Genomic DNA, 22979 nt, shown 5'->3' with positions numbered 1-22979 from the left:
TTTCTGTACTTTTACTGTCAACATTACCTCTAGTTTGCATCACGTAATAGTAATGATAATAAATAAGAGGCACAAAGTTGAAGTACAGTATATAGGTGTCAGAAATATGCATCAAGTAAGGACATTTTGGCAGTAATTGCTATTGACATCATGTGACTAATTTATTCAAGGAATCATAATAATAAAGAATAAATTACTTTAAGCACCGCCCATACTCTTGGACACAGATCATCTGTAGCTGGTAGACAAAGTAAAAGTGCATTTATCATCAGATAGTGATTCTACAATTGGCCAAACAGATTCAAAAGATCTAACAGATTGAGTATAAGCCACAGATATGAGTTTGCATGAATTACATCACATTTTGAAAAGTATAAGGAATGCCGAATTAACTATGTAGAGTTCGTTTTTGCAATGCCTGACTGGATTTACTGACAACTCTTAAAGAATTTGTTTCAATACTGAAGAAATCTCAAAAACCTGATGTTTCTCAGGGAAGCTCTGACATGTTCTTGTACCTGCCCCATTATTCTACAGGATTCAGTCATTATAAGTGAAACCACCACTGGGATTATTTTGTTTTCAGATCCCTTTCACCTAAATCTGACACACTGTTCCATTAAAATAGTCTCATTTCATTTTATGTGCATGCTCCCCTTTTTTGTGCTTTTATTCTGAAAGGATCAAAACCGGAAATCACTTGTGTTCCTCATGTGACGTCAGCGGAAGTCACCTGTCAGCTGTGACCATCCATGGCTGCAGGAGGAAACAACACGATGGAGAGAAGTTGAGTTTTAAAGTGTCTCTCTGTTATAACACATGGCAGCAGGGGAGGATGGAGGTCGGGCTCCGGTCTGCCTGTGTGTCCTCTGCGGGCTGCCCGCCGCTGGGAAGTCCTCCCTGGGCCTCACGGTCCTCAGCACCGCTGCACAGCTCGGATGGAGAGCCACCGTGGTGCCCTACGATGACCTGATCCCCGGGCAGGCCTTTCACCCCAGAGTGGAAGAGGAGGAGGACGGAGCGATGGTGAAGATTGAGTTTGATTTGGAGATTTTTTTACTAAGAGTTCAGCGTCCAGATAAGTCCCATGGAGTTCAATGATGCCAAACTCCATCAGATCCACAACCAGGAGAGCAGAATGTAAATAATTTTAACAGTAATGTTCAATCCTCAACTACAAATAGGATACACAGGGATTAAAGCTTAATTTTAGGAGAATTCAAATGAATAAGTGAGAAAGAGGAAGTACAATCAGGTAGAGCGGAGATGATCAAAACCTATTCTGACAATCAACGATGGTTTTTAATATGTTGGGGGTGGAAAAGGAAAATACCAATATTTCACTAGCTGCCATTTTTCACTTGTTACTATTTTTAATTTTACATAAAGTTAACATCTCTTGAATTGGCTTGGACTGGTGGTAGGTCACATCAAACTATTTGAATAAGGTCAATTTGGGCTCTGGTAACTGTTATTATCATTATTATGCAATTCATAAAGCAAATAGTTGATAAGGTTACATCTATCTCTCTTTCTCTCTCTCTTATTGTAAGTCCCTAGATATTGTGTCTCCTGTAAATATTCATACTACTTTTAACAGTGTAAATTCAGTTTCATACTTTCGACATTCATTTAAAGTAGAGCTGGGCCATTAAAAACATCAATATTTATCGCCACATAATTTTTATCAAGAGGAATATAAGATAGATTCAATATATATCGATGTAAGGCTCATGTATTGTGCACAGTGAGGAGGTACAACACATAATGGATCTACCTCAGATTAGTAAAATCTTTCGCTTTTTATGAAGTGTTTGTTATAAATAAGAGTTTAAAAGCACAACCTTCACTCTTATAAGAAATAATATGACAATTTTTATCTTGATATTATTTTTGCCCTTATAAAAAGTTCTATCGATTGGAAAGTGTTTTTTTTAAAATCTTTTCCAGCACACTGAATGGAAGTCACACAGACAGGCAGTGCTGCAGTGCATCGAGCTGCTCTTGAAGTCACCTGAGGTGTCGGCAGAGCTGCTGAGCGGCCGACAGATCAACACTGCTGCCTGGGAACAATGCGTCCGTGTGCTGCTGCAGCCCGAAGCTGTGGACCCCTCTCAGGCCAACCGGGCACCACTTCTCTTTCTGCTGGATGATAACTTCTACTATCCGAGCATGAGATACGAAGTGTTCCAACTTGCAAGAAAGTGTAAGCACTTTGTTTTCTGTATTCAACGCAAGCCACTAACATAATGCATATTGTTTATGCATGTTTTTGTCCATTTATAAACATTGTATATTCATAAACCATCCTCTTGCATCAACTGTCTTTGCAGATTCACTGGGGTTCTGCCAGGTGTATCTTCACTGTGATGTGGAGTCCTGCATCAGCAGAAACCAGCAGAGGCCTGAACCCGTTCCCACCGAGGTGATTCTGGAGATGGGAAAGCGTCTGGAGCCCCCGAATCCACAGAAGAACACGTGGGAGACGCAAAGCATTTCGCTCAACACCACGGATAATTTGTCTAAACTTGACATGTAAGACAGCAGAGTAAGCACTTGTTTTACCAAAGTGCCTTGTTCAGGTATTAATTGTTTGCCTCTGTCTATTTCTCCTCTCCCGTGTCGCTTGTCCTCAGCCAGAGGGTGACAGAGTTGATCTCCTCTGCGCTGAGAAACCCGCTGAGCCCGGTAGAGGACAACACTGAGCAAAAGGTGTGTTGACCCCCTCCTCACCCACCACAGCTCTCCTAAACCTGTCAATAGTGGGTTTTAAATGTGCGACTGCAGAAGTGGAGAATTGAGCTGCTTTGTTCTCGTGCTGTGCAGGAAGCCGACCGTCTGAAGTGTGCCACAAGTGTGTTTCACCAAGCTGACCAGGCCTGTCGACGCCTCATCTCCGAAGCCATGAGGACCGCCAGAGGTCAGACAGGAGGTTCATTGATATCGTACACATGACATTGTACTCGGTTTGTCATTTGCAGCACTTCATAATGGTAATTTTGTCACCTTCATTTCAGAAAATCAAGTGTCCTCTGAACACATGAGATCTTTGGCCTCGCAGCTGAATGAATCCAAGGCGACATTTCTTCGCAGCCTGCGAGAGCAGCTGCTGCAGGACCCGTCTTTCTCTCAGGAGGAGGACATGGATGTGGAGCGCGTGGTGAAAAGTGCAGTGGATGTTTTCGACCGTGAGAAAAAGGAAATCTTGTTAAAAATAATATATGACCATAAATGACCTTTTCACAACTAGATTTGACTGTATCAAGTCACAAGTGGATGTGTGGATATGTAATTGAATATACAATTTAAATAAAATGTACTTTTACTTGTCACTTCCTCTTCGGTTTGTGGAACATTGGGGAACTAAGTGAAACACTTAATAAATGTATGTATCCCTTCAATAATTTATTATGACATATAAAAACAAATTTTTAAGTTCTAACTTTCTTCAAAATCCACATCAATCGTCTACAAACAGGGTATGAAATCTTGACGAGATAACATTTTTATCTTGTTTGTCAGGACACACATCATATACTTAAGGTTAAAATGGATAAACATCCCAGTGATGATTCCCATTTTCTGTCCATAAGATTATACAAACCGAACAAGTTAAAGTCTTGAGACATTAAACAAAGATTTCCATGAAATCCAAAACTTCTATTTAAAAGTAAACAAAAAAAAAAAGGAACTGAACATCACATTACATCTTATAGTCACAGTGTTACCCTGAATCTTTACAGTGTCTCAATATTGGCTACTACACAAATTAGAAGTGGCTACAGTGAGCTTTGATTTTGTGCTAAAAAAATTGCTAAATACAGAACCACAAAACCACTCAAAAGACAATTTATAAATACTCAGAAAAGAGTTTCAGGGGTATAAATAATATTTTAAAAAAACAGTGTAAATCTATCTAAAATATTGACTGATTTGATAGGAGGTCTTCTACAATTTATGAAGTGAGGTATTAATAAATAGAGCATGAGCAGGATTTTAAAGATTAGCTGAACATAAAGTTAAGTTTTGAACAGAAAACAAGTTGATCAGTTCATCGGTCTCTAAACATCCCACTTCACCTCATCACAATAAAACGTGTCCAGCTGATTTAACTGAGACAGAAACTTTAGATTAACAGATATACAGTTGGTGGACAAATGACAGGTTATCAGCCCTGCAGTGAATACCTGTGTTCATTTTTAAATACTGTTGATTATTTTGTTTGTTAAAATGTAGTTGCCTGTGTATTTGTGATTTACTGTGAAGCCCTGGTGACTCACTGCAAAATCACAATGAAACACAAAGGACAAAGGTCGGTTTCCTAACACTGCAAACTACGCTATTGTGTAATATGTGTCTGTCGTTGTATTCAGTCAAAATAATGTCAAAAAGCTTGTAGTTGAAAGTTGTGTAGAGCTGTCGTAAGCCAAGTATATAGTGCAGTTAGTGAGTGTAAAATTGATAGTAAACTCTACAAAAACAAAAATATAAAGCCAGTGTGACTGTTTAATACAATTTACCGAAAACACAAGGATCTCTGACTCCATGTGCTTCTCTGCCACAAGGAATCACTTTTTATGTTGGCCACGGGCAAAGTGGCACGCAAAGTCATATTTGTCTGTGCACATGTGTCCACAGATGTTGCACTGGAATGGATGTTCGTAGTCATGACAGCCCATGTGAATGGTGTAGAGGATATTGTCAGAAAAGTCAATATCACAGTGCGGGCATTTTTGAAAGAGCTGTTGGTCCAGTGTGTTCAGGGCAGGAGTGGGCGTGCTCGGCTGGCTGTTGCTCACACTCGCAGGAAGCGTGTTCATGTTGTTCTCAAAACCGAGGCCAGGAACAGGACTGCAACTGCCGCGGCCTGAGGTGAGAGATTCTTCTTTAGGAGGTGATGTCTGCACTCTGTTTGAACACATTGCAACCTGGTCAATAGAGACCTGATGTACGAGGATGGGCTTCTCATCTTCTAAAAACTCCCTGTCTGGAGATGCTGCAGTCTGAGACTCAGGGTGAAGGTCGGCCAACTGGCCAGCAAGTGTGGAAAGCTGGTCCAGCGGGTTATTAAACGTCAAACCATTAGCGTCTCTGTTGTGACTATCATTCTCATCTACCTTGGGAAGGTCCTTATACTCACTGCCATTCAAATGGTAGTGGAGCTTGTGAGACAAGTCGTTTAGATAATCCGACTTTGGCATCACCATGGAGGGAGGGTTGAAATTGATAAGCAGTCGCCTGCTGAAGCCAAGCGCGCCCGTCCTCTTCTGCAAGGCGCCCAGCATTCTCTTGTTGGAGAAGGAAGAGCGAACGACCCTCGTGGGCAGAAGTTTGTGGCGGCGGCGACGGTGGTGCGACAGGTTGCTGCGGTCGCTGCAGCGGAAGGCGCAGAGGTCACACTTGTATGGCTTCTCTCCTGTGTGCGAACGCATGTGGGCTTCCAAATGGCGCTCATATGCTGAGGCGAATGGGCACAGCTGGCAGCGGTGTGGCTTTTCTCCTGGGTGACAGTAAGGAGAGGAAATAATTGCAGTAATTTTATATTAAATATTTTACTGTAAAAGAGGAAACAGCAATGAGACAATAAGTACATTATACTAAGAGCAGCTAGATGATACAAACACATGTTAATCAAAATGAAACTGGTTTTCAGGATAAATTCTCCAGAATTTCATCAATCACACTGACATGCTGTAAATAGGACAAACACAAAGTTGTAACAGGATAGCTGGTGAACAACTAACCAAATATCTGTGGTCAGTCTTTAACAGACTCGATTGTTATTCAAGCTATGTTGACTTAACAGGTTGTGTGCTCTTGTCACAGACCTGGACAAGGTTTTGCAGTTTACGAGACTCTGCCTCAGGCATGAGGGAGAACAAAGTGGTATCACTGTCTACACAACGTGTTACTTTATCATAGTTTATGAATTGTTCTGTCATTCTAAATGGCTTCTTACAGTATATGTGTCAAACATATTATGTTTACTATTATAAAAAGACAAAATAAGCATCAGATCCTCATATGTGAGGCTGCGACCAGGATCCAGTTGGATTTTTTACATGGAACAATTAGTAAAATGATTCATTGATTGCTAAATTAGTTGCCTATCAATTTTCTGTTGACTGAAAAATTGATTATGACTAATTTTTGCAACTCCAGTCTACGCCTAAGTCTGTAGCTGATATACACAGTGCTGTAAACTGACTAAGGACACTTCCTGTTAGTAAAATTACATTTTATAATTGTTAGCTTTCTCATTTATACCCCCCATCACCGGTATATGTCTGGATTACCTGCAGTGTTTCAGATAAACAGTAAATTCTTGGGCATGGTGTTGCCACTGACCTGTGTGGATGCGGATGTGCTCTATTAAGCGAGCCATGCCCTTGTTGGCATAACTACAGTAGCTGCACTTGTATTTGCCATCACAGGTCCTCTCCAGGCCGTCCATCTGCACATCGGACCCATCCTCCATCGCCAGGCTCACCTCCACAGACGGAGGGTCCAGGCCATTCTGCTCACTTCTGGGTGCAGCTGAAAACAAAACACCCACCATGACCTTTAACGTTTTAAACAATACATCACTATATGTTTATTCATATATTTGTAAACTGTGTGTCCCTCCCACCGGCTTGAAACGGCTCCAGTGAGTCCTTCTCTCCACACACGGAGCCGGAGATCATGTTGACATGCTGGGTTTGCTGTGTCAGGTATTCTTGAAATTCCTTCACAAAATCCACAGGCTCGGTCTTTATCTCGTCCATTTCTTCCTCAGTGTTGAGCCTGCAGAGATCCAGAGGACAGGGGGTCGGTGGTCAGACGCGTGACAACTCTTGTTTTCACTTATGACACCTGATAACCAAAAGTAGCTAACGTAATTAGCAGCCGCCTGAGATACGGTAGCTAACAGGCGTTAATAACAATGCTAACGCTACCTAGCACCGACTGTTTGACACCATACTCATATCTGACCTTTCAGCGAAGGAGCAATATTATTCCGGAACAGAGAAGGAGGAGAGAACTGAGCTCTGGGAATAAATTACCGGCGAAGTGTTTCTGTTTATTAGCTGCAGCCGTTACCAGGTCAACTTCCTCCTTTTCTTCTTCGAGTTTGAATTGCAGTTCATCAACCAGCTTCTACGCAAATTACCGCCACCTGCCGGGCTGGAGTGTGAAATGGTACAAGAAAAAAATATGTAAATGCTCTTTATTTTATCATTTTCTTTTTAAATAATCAATTAGGGAAATTCTAGATGTATTACCCATCAGATTCCCTAATGTATGACTGTATTTTCCACCATTAATTACCGATATTAATTCCCTTGTATGGAGTATAAATATGGAGCATGGAAAATTGGAGATGATTTAAGTCATTTAATTCCAAATATGGCCTCATATTGCTATTTGACATAAACTGAGACAACATTTTGGTTGGTAGTGACGTATTTATCAGTTTCTAACTCAGGGAAAGTGGTGGGAACAATAAGGTTGACCTAAATCTATGGTATCTCTAAACAGTGAACGGCCACTTTAACCATATATACATGATCTTCTTTTGAGAACTGATGTAAAAACTGTAATATTTTACCTTACAGCTGTCTGGGGCCACTTTAAAAATCGTTGGCCTATAATCATGGATATATTATATATAAGACCTTATAGATTGAATTATTATAAACTTAAACGTACATTTATTTTACAATACATATATATTCCCTTTCAAAATAAACGTTTAATTCACACAATAATGCTTTATTGTTGACAGAGTTGAAGGTTTAAAATTGCCTAAGTCACAAAGGCATGTTCAAAGTCATTTATTCCTCTTATGTAACATAATTGACGGACATTGTTATTAGTATGTCAATAGTCATCTATTGTCATAACCTTTTTGAGTGAAATTATTAATAAATATCATATATTCAATATTTGGTAAATTTTTTTGTGTTTTCTGAAAAACCTGAAAAAATGACTTGGGCCATTAGTTTAAGAGGGTGACGATATATATCTACCTCTATCTATAACTTTTATTTATATTAATTTAAATACATTTACTACATTCATATTTATATTTAAATATATTTCAAGTTTGAATGATTATATTCTACATGAGCTCACTATGTTTTACATGTGCGGTCAGTATTATATCAGATTTATTTGTTCACATGTTTATTCAATGAAAAAAAAAGATTCGCCTCAATTCCGGGGTTGTTCATGTTGCCTTCACGTACCGTCGGTAAAAACAACATCATCAACAAACTACCCATAATAACAGCTCTCACATCAGTAGCTTTCTATGTGTCCGATTTATTTTTTATTCACATCCACGATGATCACGATCAAGATAGTCTTACCGTGCAGTTGGAATCTAATTTGCTCTCTTTGACAGTTTCTCATCATCATAGTGCATACATTTTTGCAAAACTACAAATGTCCTGCGGTCCGTGGAGGCAGCATGTAAACATTTCGTAACCCAGCATGGCCGCTCCGTTGGTCAGGATCTTCACTAAGGTGAGACTCAGTATTTCTGTTTACATGCATTACAACGCTGCTCTGAATTTAGCATTCCCCCACCGTGTTAGCTCTTTATCATTGACGTTATTAGCTATTAGGCTGCTAACGCTAATCACTAGCATCCCATGAAACCTTGCTAAGTTTGTGTTCCTAGCTAAAAACAAGGCAGTGTATCACTGTCAGTAATGTTTCAAAAGGCTGAAGACACTAATCAAAGTCTTATTAACATCTTAAAGTGAAGTTAAATGTACGAATGCATTAGCTGTAAGATGCATTTTGTTCGTGGAACCTTAAATGCTACAAATCCCTTCGTTTAAACAGTGTAGTCGGTGTGTTTGCATGTGTGTCATCTGGTTGAAATATGTCCTGTTTTCAGTCTTGTATCAGACCGACCTCCCGACCATGGGGGTCATGCCAGGCTGGATGGAGGGGCATGTCCACCAGATCTGCCCCAGACGTGGCTGCACAGGAGGCGGCCGGGCTGGTCTCCTTCCCTCCCCTGCAGACTTACTCGGAGGAGGAGAACATGATGAGGGAGACAGGTGAGCTGGAGGAGTGAGGAGGGGAAACACGTGTCCTGCTGCTGCTGCTGCTGACAGCTGGAGACAGAAAGTCTTCAGAACACTAAACATCTGTCTCTTGTTTTTGTCTTGACAGTGAAAAAATATGCACAAGAGCGCATCGCACCATTTGTGTCAAAGATGGATGAAAACTCTGTCATGGATGAGGAAGTGATCAAATCTCTCTTTGAACAAGGCGTATGTCATTTACTTATTTGCGTTTTATCAGAGGTGTCATTACATTTGAGTTACTGCCTTTCTTTAAATCTATTGAATGACTCGCATGTTGACTTTTCGCAGCTCATGGGCATCGAGATCGACCCAGAGTACGGTGGCACCGGCTCTACCTTCTTCTCCTCCATCTTGGTCATCGAGGAGTTGGCGAAGGTGGATCCATCTGTGGCCGTTCTGTGTGACATCCAGAACACGCTGATCAACACCCTCTTCACCAAACTGGGCACCCCAGCTCAGAAAGAGCAGTACCTCAGCCGACTGTCAACTGACACGGTGAGCAGTTTGATCTTTCTCGTGACATAAATCAACTTTCTTTGTTGTATTTTGGAAATAAGGGGGACCATTAACAATTGAAACAGATCACTTGACAGATTCGGCACATTCTGCCTTTCCTGGAAGCTCTCCTGCGCTTCCTCATGTACCTGTGTCGACATGTCCCACAGGTCGGAAGCTTCTGCCTTTCTGAAGCAGAGTCGGGGAGTGACGCCTTTTCTCTGAAGACGCGTGCTGAGAAACACAAGGACTATTACATCATCAACGGATCCAAGATGTGGATCAGTAATGCAGAGCATGCAGGTGTATTCCTGGTGATGGCCAATGTGGACTTCTCTGCTGTGAGTAACTGCCCATCGTTGTTTTTGCTGTAGTTGTTTATTGCAGGTCAACCTGGGTGGGTTATTGGTCAAACTGATTTAATAAGCCAATTGAACATCTCAAGAAGGTCATCACAAACAACAGAATCACAAAGATCTATAACTCAAGTTTAACATAATGCTTTAATAGTTAGTATTTATCACAGGCACATATCATATTGAAATATATTATGTAGTTTTGAATTTTCTTTGCTGTCAATACTTCCAAGAAATGTGCGCTTCTATGATTACAAATATATCATCATTATTATTTTCCCGTGAACGACAGGGATACAAAGGCATCACCTGCTTCATCGTGGATCGGGACACCGAGGGGCTCGAGATCTGCAAAAAGGAGAACAAGCTCGGCCTGCGTGCGTCCTCCACCTGCCCGCTCAACTTTGACAATCTCAAGGTACAACCAAACACATTGTACGTAAACCAGAGTAATGGGAAAGGAATACACATTTGGACTCTTCCTAACTTCCCCGCTCTTCATTGTAGGTGCCAGAGAAGAACATTTTGGGACAGATCGGTCATGGGTACAAGTATGCCATCGGCATGTTGAATGAGGGCCGGATTGGGATTGCAAGTCAGGTAGACCATGAGATTGTTTTTATTTGATTTAGTTCAAGACAAGCTCAATGTGCTCTACTCAAGATAGAGACAACTTTGTCTCGATGTGTCTCAGATGCTTGGACTGGCACAGGGCTGCTTCGACAACACCATTCCTTACACAAGACAGAGGAAGCAGTTCGGAAAACGCATCTTTGACTTCCAGGTGAACGTCTCCCTTCTTTTACCTAACATGTTTATGATTGATCACATTACTCTGCCAGCCGGTGCATTGTTCAGTGAGTGCTCATGGTGTTGTGGAACTCTTTGTATTCCAGGGCATGCAGCACCAAATTGCACATGTAGCGACGCAGATCGAAGCCGCGCGGCTGCTGACATACAACGCCGCTCGTCTGAAGGAAGCTGGGAGACCTTTCATTAAGGAGGCATGCATGGCTAAATACTTCACTGCAGAGGTGAGCTTTCCGAGTCAAGGACATTTCACGATCTTGAGGTTCTTTTCGACCAGCATTTGATCTTTGAAGCTCATAGTACCATGCTCAGTCAGTCCTGCTTCTTTCAACTGAGATATATTGCCCGAATCAAACCTGTACTATCTGCCAAAAACAAATAATTATTTTAGAAACTATTGTAATTACATACAGGGCCCTGCATGAACTGGGTCCTGACTATGTAGAGAAACTAAACTTTTGAACTTTTTCCTCTTTTTTTTTTTACCTCCTTCAGATTTGCTCAATCTATGGCTTGTTTTAAAACCTCTGAAATCTGAATTGTTTCTATAGATTCGCTCTTTTATAACACTCTTGCCTCAAGTTAGTGTTTAAACTAATCTCATCAGTGTTGCTGACCCTTGATTATTCTTATTAAGCCTGTGTTACATGTTTTATGTATTCTACAGTATGAGGTGCGTTATCCTGTCCAGGAAACTCTCTTATATTTCATATTTTCAGTCCGTGAAGCATCAATTTTATTTTCCACAGGTTGCAACACTAACCACGTCGAAGTGCATCGAATGGATGGGAGGGGTCGGCTTCACAAAAGACTATCCCATAGAGAAATACTACAGAGACTGTAAAATTGGTGAGTATAACTGGACCAACATGAACCTCTGGATGAATGTCGACATGTGTTTGTAGACTGTTTGTGAAGTCGTTTTTTTTTTTTTAGAGTTGAGTTGTGTAACTGCCACTAAAGCCACAAGGTGGAAAGAACACAAATCACGAGGGCTGCGGGAGGGTCAGGTGTAGCTGCCTGCGATTGGACCAGGGTGAGGCGGAGAAGGAGGCAGTGGCTATAATCGGACTCTGTCGGAATTCCCCCTCTCAGAGTGTCGTTATACAAACACGGTGCCAAGGAAACTGCCAGGGCAACATGTCACTTTTCCTCTCATCACTTTCACGTTGGCTCCGCGGTTCTCCAGCTGGAGCTCTGGCAGAGTGAGCTGCATTAAAAACCCCACTCACCCCAAGCCCTAACCCTCCTTAGTCATGATAGTGAAAGCTGTAGATTAGTTCTCTGTGCAGGGGGGGATGTAACATAACAGATCTTGTTTTTTTCTGCAGGGATTTTATTCTAATACTTTGTTTTGTGCTCATTTCGCAGGCACCATTTATGAGGGCACGACGAATGTTCAGCTTTCCAGTATAGCCAAGTTCATCGATAAGGAGTACGACTACTAAAAACTTCCAACGGGAACCTGATCGATTGCACTCTGCTGTGTTACACTCCATATCTTTTTTAAATATGAATCTGGTGGGATTATGCTGCAGCGGTGCAACGCTGTAGACCTGCTTTCATAGAGTTTTCTTACAGTTTCAACTTGTACACTTGTAAAGTAGTTCCCACTACCGCTGTTGCTGATTAAGTTATAGTTCCCATGCTTTAGGGTGAAAGTTTTATTGTTCCGTTTGCCTTCTGTTGTCACTTCTTCATTTTGAAATACGACAGCATTCTTCAACTGTACATCTCTACCACTTTCCTCTTTGCCTCGTTTGTTCTTCTGTTTACTGAGATGTCATGATCAATCATTTCAAATAACTGTCTTTGTGTTGCAATATGAGAATTAATTAAGATATTATTTTAGATCTTAATTTTAACGTTTCAGTGCTTTCAGGAGGTGGCTATGACTGAAATCAGACGTCAGTATTGTCTTTGCAGGATACTGAAATGTAATTTAACAGTTTCATGCCTCGTAAAAATGTAAACAGTCATCTATCAAAATCGATAAATGTGTAATATGCTGTGAATCATCTGTTTTTGGTGTCACTGACCGTTTGCAGAGTAGTATCGAGTTCTGCCACTAGATGGAAGCATTCTCCAGAGTGACTACAGCACCCTGAGCTGGAGAGGCTCCTCAGTGCAGGAGCAGTAAATTATCATGTCTCATAACAGCCTGTCACCTCTAATGATATTTTATACCAATTTAATTACACCGGTGCTTCAGATGAAAAGAGCCCGCCTGCCTGGCGTAATTGCCTCACTGATAATTTTTCAGGTGAGATTGATCACATGGCCTCCGAGCTGTGTAAAATGAGGCCTATTGTTTTACACCAGGCAGGCGAGTTGTGTGCACATGTATAGGACCATTAACAGCTATTACACATGACCCCTTATGTACATGTTACTTACTGTGTATCTGCTAAACAACAAGGAACAATTACCAACATGAGTTATTCATTAACGCGGATGTTAAAAGTCAGATTCATAATGTTGTAATAACAGATCAGCAGTGGCCACATTTGGATTTCAGAAAGCAAATGAATAAGAACATATACAAACATCCATTGTTTGTGTATCTGTTTTATCATCTTTCTTTAATAAAAGAAACCGATTGATCGCGAAATGTTCACATCCGTTAGAATATGAATTTTCCTGATTAAACTGATAAAGCTTTTGTTTTATTGGTTGCCTGAAAACCCAGAATTTAAACAAATACTGTGAGAAAAAAGAAAACAATAAGCAAAAGACAAATTTACTACAGTGTATTATTTTGACAAAGAATTCTTCATCCTTCTCATGTTTTATTGATCACCTCACTTCCCGATTGTGCTACTAAATAATGATGAAATATTTATATAGATTATTTTGTCTGTCGTGGCAGAGAATCACCTAAGCTTTGGTGTCATGATCACAAATAACAAAATATTAAATGTCACCTGATTACACCTGTATTCCCAAAAAATATGCTTTGTTATATGATAGAATTGTGTGAAAATATTGTGATGTAGATATAAACTTCTACTTCTAAATGATTTCAGTGTTTTGTCATCACTCTGAGGGGAATGACAGCTTGGACGGACAGATATTCTAGAATATATTTAATAACATCAGGTCCATGTTTGCTGACAAAGCAGTGAAGTGGAAACAGGGGCCTGTGTTAGCATCACTGATTGAGTGTGTCCTCCGTTTTCCCCTCTGACCCACTCCGACTTGTTCTGTGTGTGGAACGAGCCCCGGTTTAATGAACATAATCTGGTGAAAACACAGCTATCCTGCTTTTCACTTGGAGCTGGCAAACGCAGCTCAAGCAGCCTCTTTCTCCGCCCCCATCTTTAACACAGCCATGAGACCTCTAATTATGCAGGGATTCAAGTAGCTTTCCACAAAACACAGTGTTGTCCTTTAGAGCTGGAGAGCTGCTCCACGAGCTGAAAGGACAGGCTGCATGTTTGCAGGTTGAGCAAATTCAATTTGTGTGATTAGCTCACTGCATCTGCCTCAGGTTCGGTCTAAATCATAAATACTGAATTCCCTCTGGGTTCATTTTCGATATTTCTGAGGCAACTTTCACCTCAAATTATCCTAAATAGGTGCATTTATATCACTGCATTGACAGATATAACTTCTGTGTTAGATGCTGTTTTTTATCGGTGACAGATTTAGATTAAAGAGAATCTTATACCCTCTGCATGTTGCATTCTCAATATATTGCACGTTATCTCAATCTGAAAGCAGAAACAATACAGGCGAGGCCCACTGCTCATTTTCTACTAAATTATCATCTAATCTGATCACATACAATCTGCTGCAGCCAAACACCAGTCAGTGTTGTTATAATCTGTGACAGAGACAAGACTTGCTGTTTCATTGCATTACACCACCTGCTGCCTCTGTGCGTCTGCAGCCTTTTGTGCCAAAGCTGATTTGAAAAGCCTTTATCACAATGGTATAAACATTCAATTTTGATGTCCGCCCGTAGCACTTCCTGCCTAATAAAATTACACTGAAGTCAATGAGCTCCGGTGCAGGTGAAGTGCACGGTGCATATTGCTTTCCCGTTGCACTGAGGTGGAACAGAGGGATGCTGGGACTGAAGCAGATGGATGTCAGGTTGAAAAATGTATCGACAAAATTCAAATCAGCAAATTGTGTTGTTGAACATAAATATAATACTTATTAATTTGGATGTTCCTTATTTTTTGTTTGTCTTTTATATATTTTGGTGGCTTTCGTGATGCGTAAAATCTATGCGTAATTTTGCGTAATAATTGTGCCAAGGCCAAGTTAAAGTGTGAAGATCTCTGGACCGTTGATTGAATTTACTGACCGGTGATGGTGCCGCACCTCCCTTAAAACATTGAGACATTTTCCTCTTTCCTCTAATTGGTTGATAAGTGTGCGCCTACACTGTTGAGCCCGGAGCCAAAACGCTTGCGCGCGGCCTTTCTCTTCTTAGTCTATTCTCGTCACAGCCCCCTGAGGTTTCATCTCAAATCCCATTTGCTATTTTACCTGCCCAATAGCAGAGACCGAGCGCGTTTTAACTTGGCCGGCATTTTTTTGATTCCATCATTCCATCCATCCAGCGCATGTTTGACGCACTGATCCCTGCGCTCTCGCTCCGATCATCCTCGGGAGGTGGACGCACGCAGCTGGGTGCGACTTCTACTATCTCTCTTTCTCTTCTTCTCACAAATCATTTTATCCGAGAAGATCGTTTCGTCAGGTGTTTCTACCCCCTGGTAAGTTTTTTTGGATGGTGATCCACATCGGAGAGTAAAACGGTGATGGCAGACTCTGATGCGCAAGAGACTCGCCAACCAGCAAAAGACTCACCCTTCTCCATAAAGAACCTGCTGAACATCGAGGACAAACCCGCGAAGCAGAAGAGCTTCCTGGGCTCGTCCAGAGGAGTGTTTGAGGGCAGCTTCTTCTCCCGGCTCGGTGAATTATCTTTCCCTCGGTTTGAGCTGCCCTCGCCACAGAGGATTGGACTCTCGGGGCAGTATCTGGACAGAGCGTCTACCTGGTGGTATCCATACACGCTTGGGGCTCATCTGAGGAGCGGAGGTGAATATTTTTTTGAATCTGCATATGAGGAAATTGCAGCTTTTTGTTCAGAAAAAATGTAGTAGTTTTAATGCAAAAGGCCTTTTTTGCACGTTTCATTTCATGGAGACTGAATTGTTCTTAGAATAATTATTAATTATAAGGAGCCATGTCCATAAATCCTTGATTAAAAATCGATATTACAAAACGCATGTTTCTGAATATGCAATTAATTAAATGCATGTGGTTGCCACTGTGGGATCATGTTTGAAAACTGAGAAAAAAATTTTTTTTTCCTTCAGTGTCTGAGAAGGCAACCCCGAGGGAGGCATCACAGGCACCGGACAGGCGCTCCCCGGACATCCAGAAAAGTGACCTGCAGGATGTCAAAGAGGAAAGCGCCGACGACGAGGTCACGCTGGACGAGAGCGACGCGGAGGAGCCGAAGAGAGAGCTGGACCCGGAGGACGACTGGAGGAAAAAGACGGACGAGCTGGACGCCGACAAGAAGCCGTGTCGGAAGAAGAAGACGCGCACGGTGTTCTCCCGGAGCCAGGTGTTCCAGCTGGAGTCCACCTTCGACATCAAGCGCTACCTGAGCAGCTCGGAGCGCGCGGGCCTGGCCGCGTCCCTGCACCTGACGGAGACGCAGGTGAAGATCTGGTTCCAGAACCGGAGGAATAAGTGGAAGAGGCAGCTGGCCGCGGAGCTGGAGGCGGCCAACCTGAGCCATGCGGCGGCGCAAAGGATTGTGCGGGTTCCCATACTGTACCACGAGCACGGGGCCCCGGACTCGACCGGGGGCCCCTCTGCAAACTCACCGGGCAGCCAGTCGCTGCTGGCTTTTCCCCACCACATGTACTATTCCCACCCGGTGCCACTGCTGAGGCCTGTTTAACACTGACTGTGTCCATTCAGCTGTAAATATGTTTTTAAACGAGAGTGAGCTTCAGTGAAAAAAATAAAAAACATTTTGTATATTTTGTAGATTAATCGGACACCATGTTAGTTCATATTATTATTATTATTATTATTATTATTATTATTATTATTATTTGTCCTTTATCCTGCTGAAGTGTAAGCAAGACACAAATTACCTATTACAGCCCCCACTCAAAAATTATAATTGTTATTGTTGTTGTTATTATTATAGGTGAAATCATTACGTTTTTAAAAGTGGTTGCTGTTCCCTTAGGAAAAAAAGAACTTGCTTTAAACAGGGTTTACTGTCCATATGTATTTTACAGAGATTTGTGTCAGTGTTTGTACAAAACATGTGGAATTTAATATTTTGGCATTTTCCAACATTGTGCAATATTTCTGGCTTGACATTAGACTACCTATAGTTACACTTTTGCAGGAAAAACAAATATAATTTTTTCTCTTTGTCATGTAATAGTGAGGACAATCATGTGATCCTTGACAAAATAACCAGAAAAGCTGCAGGTGATGTCATTGTTTTTAAGGATGCAATGTTTTGCCGGTGATTTTAAAGCCATGAAAGAGCCAAAAAACCCTCTGTTCTTTTTGTGTATGTTTTTCCTCTGATATTGTTATTGAAATTCTGTATATTCTATGGTCTTACACCCAGTAAAGAATTCCTTCCAAAAAGAAATATGTTCAAGAGTGATGTACATGAGGGAAAAGAAAGGATTGTTGGTTTAAATCATGTTGTAAAAAATCTTGGTTTTCAAACCTTTGTGAGTATGGAGTGATGTGTTATTCATCAAATGTCTATTTTTCAAATATCTCAGGCACCGTGCAGGTATTCGAGAGATTAAAAAAAATAAATCATCAAAAGTTAAATAATGTTGAAGTTAAATAATGATGGTCATTTTTTTTTTTATTTGATGACTTGAGAATTTTGTAATTCAATTACATTCAATTTCAAAGACCATTTGAGAATTGTGTTTCTTCATCGGAGAATATTTGATTCAGACACACAAACACATGATCTCTTGCAGTATTGATCTGCTGCATATACAGACCTATATCCTTTCTTTAATAATCAATAATAATGCTAAAAAACAATAGGCTGTGGTGATTAAAACCTATAGGCTGTAGATGAAAGTTGTTACATGGGAATTAAAAAGCAAAGAATAAATGTCAAAGCTAATTTTTCATTAATCCAATCATATTGGGCATTTCTTCTTCTTTTGCATCTGAGAAGAGGACTGTAATATCCTATAGTAAATATGAGTGAAGCACTTTTCAACTGTGGGTTTTAAAAAGTAAAAACAAATACATTTTCATTGTTATTATTATTACATGACCTGCTGGCCTATATAGGAAATTATTTTTTATTAAACTAGACCTTTTGGGGCAAACTCAAATCACACAGAAACAGAAAAAGAAAGAAAGAAGTCTATCTTACAACAGCATACATATGGGTTAACATGGAAAGATAAAAGCTGTGTGTAGATTATTGTGGCTCATTTAAAAATTACCAATCTCTTAATTTACTATGGCCATTAAATTATAGTTTTTTATTATATTTATATTGTATTAATTTTGATGAAAGATAAAATGACAGAAAACAAATGTGTTACTGAGAGAGAGAGAGAGAGAGAGAGAGAGAGAGAGAGAGAGAGAGAGAGAGAGAGAGAGAGAAGTCCTATGTCACGTGATCTGCGCTGAGACAACGGAAGTAAACGTCGGTGTTCGACCGGCCAATCACATCGCAGGCGGGAATTCGAACGTTCATTCCAACCAATCAGCGTCCTCCGTCTGCAGAGCTCAGCGCTTGCTAGCAGGGGAGTTAGCTTAGCGCAGACACATTTAGCTGTTCGGCTCTTTTCCACGTTATTTATATGATTATATTACCGTAAACCAGCGCGGAATAAACAGGCGCAGTTAACATAGCATCGTTTTCGTCTGAAAGGCTCCGAACCGACACGGTAAGTGAAATAAAACGCCTCATGTCAGCGTGTGTAGCCCGCGTTGTCTTCCCTGTTAGCAAACACCGCTAACGACAGGCGTGGGCTTGGTGTAATTGCTGGATGTGGTGGAGCGGTTCACGTTGTTTTTGGAATAAGAGCAAACGCGAGACACGCTGCGAATCAAACTTCACCTTTCATCGAGCTCCAGTAACAGATCGTGGTTTTTTTCGGGAGCTCAAATGGCGCATGCTTAGCTCTCGGTTGGGCTTGTTAGCTAAACTCGTAGCCAATGTAACCGGGCACGGCTAATAACAAGCAGGAAACACACTGATCCTTAAGCCGGACAGTGGAGGAGGCTACTTCCAGGGAGTTCAGCGAAAAGAGAAGCGTAGATCATTGATGCTTATCCAGTCATATCGATAAGGACCTGTTTGTTTGTTATTGGTCAACAATGTGAGTAGTTCTGGCGTCAAATGTCATTAAACAACAAGATGCCTGGTAACACTAAAATATATTATTTTAAAATATCACATTTTAGTGTCATTACGTTTGATATTTAGAACCAAACAACACATTAGTGCATCATAATGACGTTAAGTACAAAATCTATCAAATAAATAATAAAATTGTGAAGCTTTAAACATATAATATTATAATACCAAAATATTGATCAAGTGTATATACTTGATTGAATCAACATAAATATACAGACAGTGTCGGATTCATATTGGTTTGACTCCATAGTAGTTTTAAAGCATCAGTTTGTGGTGTTAAACCGTGTTTTAAAGTGTAGTTTATACCCTATATATTGTCCATTAGTCTTGATGGTTATCTTTTCCCTTCTTGCAGATGACGGGCTCCAATGAGTACAAACTGAACCAGGGACCAGAGGACACCATCTCTGCCGTCAAGTTCAGCCCCAGCACAGCTCAGTTCCTGCTGGTGTCCTCGTGGGACTGCACGGTCCGTCTCTTCGATGTCGGAGGCAACACCATGCGGATGAAGTACCAGCACTCAGCTCCAGTTCTTGACTGTGCTTTTTATGTAGGTCAAAGAATTTTGTATGTGGTCCTTGTTGTCTCGTCAAAGCTTTTGTCTGATATGTACAGATAATATTCACCTTTTAACTTGCAGGACCCAACACATTCCTGGAGTGGAGGATTAGATGCACAGTTAAAAACTCATGATTTGAACACAGACCAAGGTACGTTGCAAACCGGTTAAGTAGCAATAAAAGCTTTCAGGCAGTATCACAACTCTTCACATCTGAGAGTTGAATGTGCTGAATTTTTTATTCTATTGACTGCTGCAATATTCTCTTTAAACAGATACAATAGTTGGAGCACACGATGCTCCAATCCGTTGTGTGGAGTACTGCCCAGAGGTTAACGTCATGGTAACGGGTAGCTGGGACAGATCGGTTCGACTGTGGGACCCGAGGACGCCCTGCAACGCTGGCACCTTTACTCAGCCTGAGAAGGTAGAGCACAAGAGGCATGCCATTGTTATTTTAAAGATATTAATAAGATGATCGTGTCGGGTCAGAATCACTTATATTTTGTTGTTATAGTACAGTAAATCAAGTATTGCAAGATTTTCCGATTTAGTTTACATGCAATTGTTAGTTCCTTGCCGAGTTGATTTGTATTTATTTATCAAAGAAACTTGTTGAACTGTCTTTCAAATAAATCTTTTCTTCAAAAAGTACTTGCATTTGACCTGATGTTAATGATACAACATGCTAATATTGATGATAAATATTAGAGTTTATTGTGCAAACTTTACACAACAGTATGAATGAGAGAATACAGAAACCTGGTGAAAAAGGTGACATCTCACTGTTATTATGTTACCTTGCTGTTTGTGTGTGTATTGCCTGTGTCATCTCCCTCTTGTCTCATACATGTGATCTTTATGAAAGGTGTATACGCTTTCTGTGGCCGGAGATAGACTAATCGTCGGCACAGCTGGAAGAAGAGTCCTGGTTTGGGACCTGAGGAACATGGGCTACGTACAGCAAAGAAGAGAGTCCAGTCTCAAGTATCAGACACGCAGCATCAGAGCTTTCCCCAACAAACAGGTACCCTTCAAATCCCAATAGACATCGATTATAGTTTACACAGCACTAATGAAACTTACAGTGAGCTGTTGACGGGTAATTTACTCCTTACAGAGTATCATGTTACGAAACAGATTCCTGTGTTAATGTGAAGAAGTTGAATGGTAACTTGGTACTTTGTGTCTTGGCTGCAGGGCTACGTCTTGAGTTCAATCGAGGGACGTGTAGCTGTGGAGTACCTGGACCCAAGTCAGGAGGTTCAGAAGAAGAAATACGCCTTCAAATGCCACAGGCTGAAGGAGGATGGAATTGAGCACGTTTACCCCGTCAATGCAATCTCATTTCACAGTGTTCACAACACCTTTGCCACAGGTACGACTGGTTCATTAGTGGCTACTTGATAAAAGCAATGATTTTGTTTCTGTAATGGGGTAATTTGTTTTTGCAAAGCTCAGATATTTACCTGTGACCTTTAGCATTTAGCTGCCAAGGTCGCACGTGGAACAAGCTGTTATTATAGATCCATATCTCAACACATTCTAAATCTTTTGAGCTTGACCTTGAGTCTCCCCTTCGACCAGGTGGCTCGGACGGCTTTGTGAACATCTGGGACCCGTTCAACAAGAAGCGCCTGTGCCAGTTCCACCGGTACCCGACCAGTATCGCCTCCCTTGCTTTCAATAACGACGGCACCATGCTCGCCATCGCCTCCTCCTACATGCAAGAAAAGGGTGACATCAGCCACCCGGAGGATGCCATCTTCATCCGCCAAGTCACAGATGCTGAGACGAAGCCCAAGTGAGTCTTCCTCGTCCCTCGGGTGTGTACTCCTGCATAATGTGGCACCTTGCTTCTCACTGAATCTATGAGCAGCTGTATTTACAGGGAGCACGTCCACCTGCAGCATATGCCGATCTTTATCTCAGCTCGTCCACTTTTCAATATCCGACAGTTGAAAGATGCACAGATGAGAACTTGAAAATCCTCCTGTGAGTCTTTGTATCTGTGCTGTCATAACAGACACATGGAAACCTTCTGCTGTACAAAGTGATGCAGTACATTATAATAGTGAATAAAGTGGCAGGATCACAGTGTTAAGTTGAAGGTCACATTGATTAAATTGTTCAGTCTATAAAATGACAAGATAGCAAAAGAAAATGCCAAGGAGATGTCTTCAGATAGCTTAGCTTTGTCCAACCAGCAGCTTAAAGCCGAATGATCATAGGTTTATCATCACATGGAACAGAGAAACCAACAGGTTGTTATATTTGACAAAACTGTGATAAGGATTTTTATTTTTTTTTATACAGAACTATGTTTTCAGTATTTCATACCTTGCTTCCATTAAAAAGGGCATTTCTAAATCAATGTCTGACCAGGAACTGTATTATTGTTTCCATGCAGTATATCATAAAAAATATTTAACTGGAACATTAACATCTAGGTGCAACTGTTTATTTGTTGGTTTAATGATTTCACTTCAGAAAGATTCTCCGACAGGTTGCTAAGAATCTTTTTGTGAAAAAGAGCAACGATGACATTGACCTTCCATGTGCCGATAATGTCTGTATTACCAGATCTTTGTTCCATTATGTTTTCCATTTGTGGCAGTTAAGGGCGTTCATACACTCTCTGGCTTCAGTTCAGCCTTTCATACAGGCTGTTGTCTGACGTCAGTCACAGAATAAACAGGCTGGTTTTCCCTGTATTTTCGTTTATCTGCCCTACATCATCATTAAAGGGTTAGGTTAGTATAGCTCTCTCCACATTAGTCAATTAGACTGAATGGATGTCAAACCTCCGACCTAAATATAGTATTGAATGTAGCACAAACTGCTGCAGTTATGACTCAAGTTGATTGAATCTCTTCTTTTCTTCTTTACAGGTCAACCTAAGTCCACCTTGCAACAGTTCCCTCTGCGTGTGTTTGGGTTATCTGCTGGTATCCAGTGTACCATTATCAAAATGTCTCCTGTCATTTCTTTCTGTTCCATACAGTTGAACTTTCTTGTAAGTAACTGTTGTCTGTTAAAATCTTTTCTGTTCTGGCTCTTGTTATATAGTTCTTTTTTGTTTCATGTATGTTCCAATGACCATGCATCGTTGTCTGATTCAAATACACCTTTTTCTGCTTTTGCATGGTCATCAACACAAACTGATGTCGTGATCTTTTTTGTTGACTCTTACATTTTTAACACTGAAACTTTTTGACACTGATTCGAGCTCTGTTTGTATAATAAAACATTGATCAACAGCA

The 22979-nt window shown here is 40.9% G+C and overlaps 5 protein-coding genes across 9 annotated transcripts; 4 read left to right on the top strand and 1 right to left on the bottom strand.

The window, feature by feature from the left end:
• Positions 1–718: 718 nt before the first annotated feature.
• LOC118100964 (L-seryl-tRNA(Sec) kinase) lies at positions 719–3332 on the top strand. Its single transcript, XM_035146528.1, has 6 exons — positions 719–1026; positions 1951–2206; positions 2334–2535; positions 2637–2712; positions 2827–2920; positions 3018–3332. Exons 1-6 carry the CDS (start codon positions 820–822, stop codon positions 3233–3235), a joined length of 1053 nt encoding a protein of 350 aa, XP_035002419.1. The 5' UTR covers positions 719–819; the 3' UTR covers positions 3236–3332.
• Positions 3333–3392: 60 nt separating this feature from the next.
• On the bottom strand, positions 3393–7167 carry LOC118100963 (zinc finger protein Pegasus). 3 transcript variants are annotated; one of them, XM_035146526.2, is made up of 4 exons: positions 6976–7167; positions 6632–6786; positions 6349–6537; positions 3393–5500 (listed from the first exon to the last, which is right to left on the bottom strand). In XM_035146526.2, the coding sequence occupies exons 2-4, from the start codon at positions 6765–6767 to the stop codon at positions 4569–4571; spliced, it is 1257 nt and encodes a 418-aa protein (XP_035002417.1). In that variant the 5' UTR covers positions 6768–6786; positions 6976–7167; the 3' UTR covers positions 3393–4568. The 3 variants fall into 3 exon arrangements, with proteins under 3 accessions (XP_035002417.1, XP_035002418.1, XP_035002416.1); XM_035146527.2 differs by having other exon boundaries at positions 7047–7167; XM_035146525.2 differs by having other exon boundaries at positions 6632–7167.
• Positions 7168–8403: 1236 nt separating this feature from the next.
• On the top strand, positions 8404–13767 carry acadsb (acyl-CoA dehydrogenase short/branched chain). 2 transcript variants are annotated; one of them, XR_004694481.2, is made up of 12 exons: positions 8404–8511; positions 8891–9056; positions 9172–9272; positions 9375–9581; positions 9752–9922; positions 10230–10355; positions 10445–10537; positions 10632–10721; positions 10834–10971; positions 11497–11596; positions 11684–11952; positions 12119–13767. XR_004694481.2 is itself a non-coding variant. In XM_035146296.2 (11 exons), exons 1-11 carry the CDS (start codon positions 8479–8481, stop codon positions 12193–12195), a joined length of 1302 nt encoding a protein of 433 aa, XP_035002187.1. In that variant the 5' UTR covers positions 8404–8478; the 3' UTR covers positions 12196–13767. The 2 variants fall into 2 exon arrangements, 1 of the variants encoding a protein (XP_035002187.1); XM_035146296.2 differs by lacking the exon at positions 11684–11952.
• A 1461-nt stretch (positions 13768–15228) lies between these two features.
• On the top strand, positions 15229–17479 carry hmx3b (H6 family homeobox 3b). The gene is made up of 2 exons (XM_035146154.2): positions 15229–15805; positions 16087–17479. The coding sequence occupies exons 1-2, from the start codon at positions 15523–15525 to the stop codon at positions 16680–16682; spliced, it is 879 nt and encodes a 292-aa protein (XP_035002045.1). The 5' UTR covers positions 15229–15522; the 3' UTR covers positions 16683–17479.
• Positions 17480–18486: 1007 nt separating this feature from the next.
• Positions 18487–22979, top strand: bub3 (BUB3 mitotic checkpoint protein). 2 transcript variants are annotated; one of them, XM_035146663.2, is made up of 8 exons: positions 18487–18681; positions 19513–19707; positions 19798–19867; positions 19992–20143; positions 20585–20743; positions 20917–21094; positions 21304–21520; positions 22608–22979. In XM_035146663.2, exons 2-8 carry the CDS (start codon positions 19513–19515, stop codon positions 22615–22617), a joined length of 981 nt encoding a protein of 326 aa, XP_035002554.1. In that variant the 5' UTR covers positions 18487–18681; the 3' UTR covers positions 22618–22979. The 2 variants fall into 2 exon arrangements, with proteins under 2 accessions (XP_035002554.1, XP_035002555.1); XM_035146664.2 differs by having other exon boundaries at positions 21304–21542.

Source organism: Hippoglossus stenolepis, chromosome 21, assembly GCF_022539355.2.
Source record: "Hippoglossus stenolepis isolate QCI-W04-F060 chromosome 21, HSTE1.2, whole genome shotgun sequence".
NCBI lineage: Eukaryota > Metazoa > Chordata > Actinopteri > Pleuronectiformes > Pleuronectidae > Hippoglossus > Hippoglossus stenolepis.
This window is presented reverse-complemented; position numbering and strand designations above follow the sequence as displayed.

Coding starts and splice junctions, on each gene's coding strand:
- LOC118100963 (XM_035146525.2), bottom strand. CDS start 6,767: ATGGACGAGATAAAGACCGAGCCTGTGGATTTTGTGAAGGAATTTCAA. Junction 6,538..6,631: donor ACTGGAGCCGTTTCAAGCCG/GTGGGAGGGACA, acceptor TTTTGTTTTCAG/CTGCACCCAGAAGTGAGCAG. Junction 5,501..6,348: donor GCACATCCGCATCCACACAG/GTCAGTGGCAAC, acceptor ACTGTCACCCAG/GAGAAAAGCCACACCGCTGC.
- LOC118100964 (XM_035146528.1), top strand. CDS start 820: ATGGCAGCAGGGGAGGATGGAGGTCGGGCTCCGGTCTGCCTGTGTGTC. Junction 1,027..1,950: donor AGGAGGAGGACGGAGCGATG/GTGAAGATTGAG, acceptor AATCTTTTCCAG/CACACTGAATGGAAGTCACA. Junction 2,713..2,826: donor AGGACAACACTGAGCAAAAG/GTGTGTTGACCC, acceptor CGTGCTGTGCAG/GAAGCCGACCGTCTGAAGTG.
- acadsb (XM_035146296.2), top strand. CDS start 8,479: ATGGCCGCTCCGTTGGTCAGGATCTTCACTAAG. Junction 9,273..9,374: donor AATCTCTCTTTGAACAAGGC/GTATGTCATTTA, acceptor GACTTTTCGCAG/CTCATGGGCATCGAGATCGA. Junction 10,722..10,833: donor AACGCATCTTTGACTTCCAG/GTGAACGTCTCC, acceptor TTTGTATTCCAG/GGCATGCAGCACCAAATTGC.
- hmx3b (XM_035146154.2), top strand. CDS start 15,523: ATGGCAGACTCTGATGCGCAAGAGACTCGCCAACCAGCAAAAGACTCA. Junction 15,806..16,086: donor GGCTCATCTGAGGAGCGGAG/GTGAATATTTTT, acceptor TTTTTCCTTCAG/TGTCTGAGAAGGCAACCCCG.
- bub3 (XM_035146663.2), top strand. CDS start 19,513: ATGACGGGCTCCAATGAGTACAAACTGAACCAGGGACCAGAGGACACC. Junction 19,708..19,797: donor TTCTTGACTGTGCTTTTTAT/GTAGGTCAAAGA, acceptor TTTAACTTGCAG/GACCCAACACATTCCTGGAG. Junction 20,744..20,916: donor GAGCTTTCCCCAACAAACAG/GTACCCTTCAAA, acceptor TCTTGGCTGCAG/GGCTACGTCTTGAGTTCAAT.